General features: G+C 41.7%; 1 protein-coding gene across 6 annotated transcripts; it reads right to left on the bottom strand.

Annotated features, from left to right (window-relative positions):
• Positions 1-1,170: 1,170 nt before the first annotated feature.
• Positions 1,171-6,377, bottom strand: cfd (complement factor D (adipsin)). Of its 6 annotated transcripts, none has more exons than XM_064330234.1 (7): positions 6,219-6,377; positions 5,668-5,824; positions 5,177-5,318; positions 2,709-3,012; positions 2,598-2,634; positions 2,111-2,449; positions 1,715-2,073 (listed from the first exon to the last, which is right to left on the bottom strand). In XM_064330234.1, the coding sequence occupies exons 1-7, from the start codon at positions 6,280-6,282 to the stop codon at positions 1,995-1,997; spliced, it is 1,122 nt and encodes a 373-aa protein (XP_064186304.1). In that variant the 5' UTR covers positions 6,283-6,377; the 3' UTR covers positions 1,715-1,994. The 6 variants fall into 6 exon arrangements, with proteins under 6 accessions (XP_064186310.1, XP_064186304.1, XP_064186306.1 ...); XM_064330236.1 differs by having other exon boundaries at positions 2,372-2,449; XM_064330235.1 differs by lacking the exon at positions 2,598-2,634.
• Between the last annotated feature and the right edge of the window lie 2,296 nt (positions 6,378-8,673).

Raw genomic sequence — 8,673 nt, 5'->3', positions numbered from 1 at the left:
ATGTAAAATGTTTCCACCAAGTTGTCACTGAACAGCCAGACTTTTCCCACAAAACTTTTTTTTTTTTTTTTGAACGCTGGTTAGACGCCGATTAGTGGGGAAGAAACTTAAGTTTATTTGTTATTGAATTAAAGTCTGTACTGTAATTCAGTGAGCACAAAACACTAATCTGTTATGGGTAGAATAGTGGTCAAGTCATGACTTGCTGTCGATCAGCCTTGTAGCTAGGACACAGTTTGACAAATTGTTTGAGGGCTTCTCTTAGTGACACAGGACAAAATTAAGTTCTTATTAATAGCAACGTGTTCAGAATACAGGAAAGATACATGCTTACAAATATTTACATTACACGGATCATGTATCAGCCAAAGGATTATACAGTAACAAGGTCAAACAAGTTTTAACAGACACACACATTTATATCATCCAAGCCAACATATTTTACATAATTATAAATTATGCAACACACTCAGATAGGGTTAGGTTTGTACGTTGTACTTAGTTAGGGTTTCCCAATGAGAAGAAGATATGAATGTTTCGCTGTACATACCAAGCATCTGTAGATCATTAAAATCCCACATATTTGGCTTGTATTTGGCATCATAAAAGCGGCCCTTCCCTTGCAGCTATTTTTCAAAATGCCCAACCCATCTGTTACAAACAAACTGGTCAAATTTTAGATTTATGGGTAAAAATGGTAAGGCGAACAACTGATCACTTAGGGTACAGTGCTTGCCCTTGTACCTTTCTAGACAATCCACAAGAAAGGAAAATGAGAACAAGGCGATAGTTTGTTAACGCATTCATAGTACAGTGCCCTCCATATGGGGGATTATATATATAGTGCTGTAATTCCTACATGGTGGAACTAAAATGTATAAAAATACCCTTTAATAAAAGCAGAGAATGTGCACTTTAAAATCAGGAAAAAAAGTCTTTGTCCCAAACATATGCATCTCACTGAATATATATATATATACACTAATCACAGGAGGGCCAGATGGGACTGAGGCCTTGGACAGTAAAGGGAACTACAGAACTTCACTTCCAAATGGCCATTGTTGCTGCCATCGTCTGGTGGTTCAGGGGACTACATCAGGAGTTCACGTCAAAGTGAGCTAATAATCTATCAAAAACAAATAATCTTTGAAAAAAAAAATGACCACAGCACATTTTTATTATGTTTTTATGTAAGCAACGATATGAAACTGTACATCACACAACTGACAATTCACTGACAGCACTTCTGAAATATAAACTTTACAGATGTTTGAATTTCCTAACCTAGGTTTCGAATAAAATACATATTGATCACTCAGTTTACTCTGACATAAAGGCCGTCTTCTGAAATATAAACTTTATTGATTTTTGCATTTGTGTACATAGGTTTCCAAGAAAGTACATATGGGTTTATTGAATTTACTCTAATATAAAAGCCAGGTTCAGAAATATAAACTTTATTGATTTTTGCCTTTGTGTACATAGGTTTCCAAGAAAATACATACAGTTTACTTCATTTTTAGTCTGACAGAAAGGCCAGGTATAGAGCAGACTAGAGTATGATTTGGCTGGGCCCGCACCGGCCTGCCCTACTGCTGCATGGTGCGGTCGATCCACTGGGTGTAGTGCGAGATGATGGTGTACAAACCGGGCTTGCGGACCGTCCCGCACTTCTTCCCCCCGTTGGAGGTGATGCCCACCGCCACCCCCTTGAAGAGGAGGGGACCGCCAGAGTCGCCCTGGAGAAGGAGAGAAAACAAAGGCCCACGATCAGCGCCACGAGAGACCGAAGAGAAAAGAAGGGAGAGGAAGAAGGAAGAGGAGGAGTAGAGTGATGGGGGGGGAGGGGGGAACGATCGCTTGTCTACAGCCCTCTGTAATCCATTTGGTTTTTCTAGCTCTCATTGGCATCATTGACACCCATTGACATGACAGTACTGGTGGGGAGAAATCAACGCGATTCGGCCGACGACAAAGATCAGTTCAGATACGTATCAGTGTGTGGGTGGAGAAAGTCTACGGCGAGAGTGACTGGTGGAGAGTGGACTGGAGGAGGAGACTGGAGGAGGAGACCTGGTGGAGAGGATAGGAGGGGACTGGAGGAGAAGACCTGGTGGAGAGGATAGGAGGAGACTGGAGAAGGAGACCTGATGGAGAGAGGATAGGAGGGGACTGGAGGAGAAGACCTGGTGGAGAGGATAGGAGGAGACTGGAGGAGGAGACCTGGTGGAGAGGATAGGATGAGACTGCAGGAGGAGACCTGGTGGAGAGGATAGGAGTAGACTGGAGGAGGAGAACGGGTGGAGAGGATAGGAGGAGACTGGAGGAGAAGACCTGGTGGAGAGGATAGGAGGAGACTGGAGGAGGAGACCTGGTGGAGAGAGGATAGGAGGAGACTGGAGGAGGAGACCTGGTGGAGAGAGGATAGGAGGAGACTGGAGGAGGAGACCTGGTGGAGAGGATTAGAGGAGACTGACAGAGGAGACCCAGTGGAGACGATAGGAGGAGACTGGAGGAGGAGACCTGGTGGAGAGGATAGGAGGAGACTAAAGGAGGAGACCTAGTGGAGAGGATTAGAGGAGACTGACAGAGGAGACCTGGTGGAGAGGATAGGAGGAGACTGGAGGAGGAGACCTGGTGGAGAGGATAGGAGGAGACTAAAGGAGGAGACCTAGTGGAGAGGATTAGAGGAGACTGACAGAGGAGACCTGGTGGAGAGAGTATAGGAGGAGACTGGAGGAGGAGACCTACGTCACAGGTGTCCTTGCGCTTCTCAGAAGCGCACATCAGGTTGTCGGTGAAGCCCTTCCCGTAGTAGTCGCTGCGGCCGCACAGGTTCCGGCGCATGACCTTGATGTCCACCTCCTGCAGCTTGTCGGGCCGGGAGCCCATGTTGTTCCTGGAGCCCCAGCCGGCCGTGCTGACCACGTCGTCGGTCTGCGGGTCCGCCCCCCCGTCCCGCTGGAGCTGCAGGGTCTTCACCGCGTCGCTCAGGAGCGCGGCGCGATCCAGCTGCAGCCGCGAGACACAAGCTAACCGCACGGCTCAAGCTAACCGCTAACCGCTAACCGAATCTGTCATAACCGGACAACACGCACATCTGGAAGCGTAATTGCAGGCAATGTTGGGAGCTGTTGGACTGGGTTGGGGGGGGGGGGCGACTTGGGGGACCTGATATTCTGGTCGAAAACCGGACATCTGGCAAGCCTACTAACCTCAGAGCACAACTAAACGACAGAGCACAAGCTAGCCATAAAGCACAAGCTGACCACGCAGCACAAGCTAGCCACAAAGCGTAACCCTAGCCCTAGCCCTAACCTGGCTGGAATAACCAGAGGAAATTCCAACAGCTCAGGCAGTATCACTCCCTGCATACAAATGCAGGCGGCATCAGCATTTCATGTGCTTCGGCTAATCAGGTTTCTCGAGCATTTATTGTAATGGGATGGTTTTTCTAACTGTGATCCTATAGGGGCATAGCATATCACGCAGCACTTATGCAGACCACAACAAGGCGTGTCTGAACCAATTTTGGCATTTTAATAATGCCACTGCATGCAAAGCTGGGCAGGGCTTAACCAGAGGTGAAAGGTCCAAGGGGTCAGGAGGTAAAAGTCCATAAAAGTCCACCCATTAACTCAGCCAGCTTATTCCACTAATTAGTTCTATCTCCTGGCTGACGAATTGAGCTAATTAGCTAATACAGGTGATTGGAACAAAATACTGGGGAGGACTTTTACTTTCTGAACCTGGATTTTCCACCTCTGGGCTTAACCCAGGTAATACGTTGAAAGTTTTGTAAAATGTGTTACTGCACACATGCTAATCAAGATAACCACGATGCAGCCTACAACCCACTGATTATGAGCAGTTGCTCCATATCGGTATTTTACAGCCTTTTTTGCAGACATGCTCCCTACCACAATCTGCAAAAATAATTTTAAACTTGACAAATTAATTTCAATTGTGGACTTTAAACATGTAATTCATGACTCTGTGACCAAAGTATGCTTCTGCTTTTAACCTCTTCTCTACTTTTAATTATTATTATTGTTACACCTCTGTCTCATTCCACATTTGATATTAGTACATTTTGTTGGGTGTAAGTCTTGTGGGGTAACTTTGTATTTCATGTCAGGTCCCCCTTGCAAAAGAGATTTCAATCTCAATGGGGTTTTCCTGGTTAAATAATGGTTAAAAAAAATTAAATAAACCACTTTGTCCTACTCCACTTTCATGGATGACCACATCCTACCCTTTCTGTGCCATTAAATGACCTTCAAAGTGTCTCTGCTAATGAACAGCTAAATACCGATGAAGGTCATCTACTGTGTGCTTCATTGGAAGGTATATGCTAATTGTAGCAAGTGTAAATAGCATGTTCCACACAGCTCAGCTATTATCGGCCAGCTAATAATCTAATATCCAGCTGTACTATCTGAGTTCCTCATAAACCATGAACTGAAACTGTTATTTTTCCATTTTGCAGCACCATAATTGTCTTGATGTGTTACTATTACCTAGTGTTAGCAGGCTACCATACAGAAGAGCATTATTCTTGATAATTATTTACAATTAATTCTCTTTTAAAAGTCAGTACTTCAGAATTCAACTTTGTTTTTACAACATTCCACATTAATCCTGGAATTTTTAAACTGAAATAAATAAATAAATTCAAGTAAAGTGTTTAATATAAAATATGTAACCTCAGAGATTTTATACCGGAAAATTAAACATGAAATGATTAGTTTCAAGTGTATGTGCTGTTAATGGATACAAATTAAAGGTTGTTTTAAATTTGGATTGCATTTCTCATGTAAAATGTGATCTTCAGCAACTCATTTGGTCTGAAATTCATTATGAGTCCGTTGTGCCAAATTTTTATGATCAAATAGACAGCAAGATTCAAATGACTTAATTTTTTACAGCTCTTTCATTAATTAGTGATCTCCCGTTAATCACAAATTTATCTTTTCAAATTGTTTTCCCATATTAATATGTTGACAGCTCCAAACAAAATGTTTACCAAATTTTCGTATTATTATTATTTAGCCTTAGTCTGCCTGAACACATTTTCAATATAAATCATGTCATGTATTCTCGTTTGAGTAAGTCTATCATATTCCGTTTCAGATTTTTCAAAATAATATTAATGTAGGATTTAAAAGTATGTTACCTTGAGCAAAGCAATGTCGTTGTCATAGTTATCGCGGTTGAACTCAGTGTGACTGAAAACTTCAGCAACGGCAAAATTCTGCTTCAGATCATCAGCTTCGGTCAAGGAATGTGCCCCTAAAACTATCCTCATCCCATCTTTCCTATAAAACAAAGAAAAAATACATTTACATATACAATACAGATCCAAAAAAAACATATATATTTATACAATTAGTCTTACTGCTTGGTGAAACATCATAGGAAAAAGGACAATGAATCCATTTCAAGCTTGAAAACAAATGAGTAACGTGTCTTTGTAAATATGGCTACGAAATAAGGACAGCCGCGGCGTGAAAGTTAAATCAACCATGCAACATATCGAGTTACAGAACAGGCGCAGGTTATTAAGTGGATATGCATTAATATTTCCGGAGTATGCTATTGCTTTTGAGGCGCTGTTTTCGGATACGTTGTCTATAGGGCCTCGGCCATCTCGCGTCGTGTACTCACCCTTCAAGCACACAGTGAGCGGCAGTCATGACCCACTGCTCTGCCACCAGGAATCCACCGCATTCATGCTTATAATTGCTATCTTTATTTAACTGAAGCGATGCCATGTAGGGTCTAGAGTGCGCGGTCGCTTCTTCGCCACCTGTGATACATTCACCTTCAACATAGAGAAAGACGACTGTTATAACTCCTGATAAAAGCACGAATAGCACGTGCCTTACAAAAAAATAATGTAATAGGCTACCATGTGTGGGATAATTACTTTATCTACATTTGTGTCACAGCTGCTATGACTTAAAAAATGTCTAAATTAAACGTTTCAATTATGACAACATGCACCCGTCAGTGTAGTTCATGTAATGTACGGCAAAAACATTCAGAGAAATTTGTGTTTAAGAAGGCCTAAATTTCATTTTTCGACTTTCATTTAATGCTATATTTCCGACGTCCTTGTATTTATGAGGTTTTTTTTCCCCCTTCAACCTTATTGTTGAATTTTTATTATTTTTAATGATCAAATACAAGAGGTTTTATAGGCCAAAATTACTTACAGGCCAGAATCGAGGCAAAGACCACAGCTGCTGCTGCAACGAAGTCTGGAATTCCACGAGTCATCCTGCAGAATTTTCCTGTCCTTGACGCTGTTCGAATGATGGTCCGCGATGGAGTTAAGACCCTTTATAAGCTCGTGAAAGGAAACGTCTCGATTGCCAAAATGTCAAAGTGTCGTTATCAAAGCGCACATTCCTCGGTCTTACTCCAGAAGAAAGAAATTATGCAACCGGGAAGTGCTGTCCAGATGTCTTTAATCGCTGGCTATTCATCTTCACATTGATGTTGCAATAAATTATATAGGCTATTTGTTTGTTGGTTTGTTCTGACGAACAAATGGTTCCCTTACGAGGTATTCCGTTGCACTACCCAGATTGTGTAGTACTTTTAAATGTTCAGTTTTTACCAAGCCACGAAAGAAACTGGTACCAGTTATTTACAACAGATGGTTTACTGGATTATGGATCTTGAAATTACGTATCAATGAACTATCAACATTTTTCCACTACTAAAGGCTCTGAAAACAAGGTTAATGTAGCCTCTTTTTTGTTGCCTCTATAAGCCCTCAGTGTAAGCTTGGTTTTTAATGTTTTGTTGTATACATTAGAACAGTGTCCTAGTCTGCAATTTAACTGACTGAGTCTCAATGTTACTTAAAGTAAGACTTTAACTTTTTTGGTACTTCTTAAACCGGGTCGACATCATATTTATGCAGAATTAAATTGTGATTGTTTCTTGAATGTGTCTTGAAGTGAAAAACGAGTGCCAAAGATTATAATTATATAATGAGCCATCGATTGAATGGGTGAGAACAAGACTGCCCTTTGCAGCGGATTCAAACTTTACCAAAAGACATTCCCAGGTAATGGTAGAGAGCTGTCCCATCCATTAGGCCATATAGGGAACCACCTAGGGCCCTAGCATGGTTACAGGGCCCCCGTGTGGTGTTTTTTTATTTATCATTTTATTATTCATCATTTTGGGGCCCATTCTCAAGATCTTGCCCAGGGCACACCACAGGCTCACAGGCCAGTTCTGTTGTGCCCATACCTTGGAGTGGAAAGCATTCTGCATTGAAGAAAATCATCCAAAAAAAAGAAGTCATATGATAAAATAACTGAATAAATAGTTTTTTATTTATTTAAATGCAACAGCAGTTCTCATAAAATCTAGCCAGACCTCCAGATGCGGAGCAGCCAGTAGGACTCCTGCCCTCGTTGTAAACTTCAGCTGCCTCTCCTCTCCCACATCAACTCAAGGGCTGTATTTGACAGTTCAGTAAAGCAGATAGGCTGCGGTAACAGTGCACAGCTGTTCTTGTTCTGGGAACAATAATGACCTTTCAATTTACCCTGCTCTCGGTCTCTTAGCTGACCCTATGGTCATGCTTCAGGTCGTCGTCAGCATGAGAAGGAATCAATCAATTCAGGGAGTGATTGCACCCTATCGTTGAGAATGTGCTTCAAGAGAAACAGGGAGGAATTTTGGAAGCAGCAACCATAATTGCATAGCCTGCTGTTTTATGCCTTTGCTTGCTGTCATTGATGTGTCAACCTTGTTTATATGTAATTTTTCAAAATTACAGCTTCACTTAATGGTTTGTCGTTTTCTGGTAGGAGCTGTAGCATTTATTTTGGTCTCGTACAAAACAACATAGTCATCGTGGTGGTGTACGTACATGCACATCATAAGAGAATTTAGAAGGGCATATGCATAGAATGGCAGGTAACACATCAATGATTAAGCATCGGAACAGAAAAGTGCTAATTTATGTACAAATATACAAAGCTATTTTGAGAATGAGTGCTTAAGATTATCAAAAAATGAAATATGACCACAAAGCATATGTATAGTGCCTAGCAACAATCATAATAATAAATCTTATGTCAAACGAATATCACACGCAATGACAAAAATATCCACAAGAGTACAGGGGTTAGTTGAGAGCAGAAATAATAAAACCAAATGATGCCAGGGCAGGAGAGAACATAAAACAGCAGAAGTCAATTATTTGTGATATTGCCTATGTGTGTGTGTGTGAGGGAGAGAGAGTGTGTGTGTATGCGTATGCATGTGCATGTGCACAGGGCCGTCGCTAGTGGGGTGAAAAGAGTTTATGATTCTAGGGACTCACAACTTTTGGGGGGGGGGGGGGGTATGCACAGCTGTGTGTGTGTGTGTGTGTGTGTGTGAGAGAGAGAGAGATAAGAATACAATCAAATGTTTGCACACTGCAGCCTTTCTCTTTGAGATCCTTATCCTCAGACTTCACAGAAACTTTTGTTAGGTAGGCATCTAGAACCACAGAAACAGAGAATACAACTTGCTGAAGGGTTGAAACATGAGCCATTTGTGTAAATTGCATGTACATTTTTTTCTTCACTTTTTGAGTAGTAAAGAAAGCAATAGGGGGTGACATAGCTCAGGAGGTAAGACCGATTGTCTGGCAGTTGG

The sequence above is a fragment of the Anguilla rostrata genome, chromosome 4 (genome assembly GCF_018555375.3).
Source record: "Anguilla rostrata isolate EN2019 chromosome 4, ASM1855537v3, whole genome shotgun sequence".
Classification (NCBI taxonomy): domain Eukaryota; kingdom Metazoa; phylum Chordata; class Actinopteri; order Anguilliformes; family Anguillidae; genus Anguilla; species Anguilla rostrata.
This window is presented reverse-complemented; position numbering and strand designations above follow the sequence as displayed.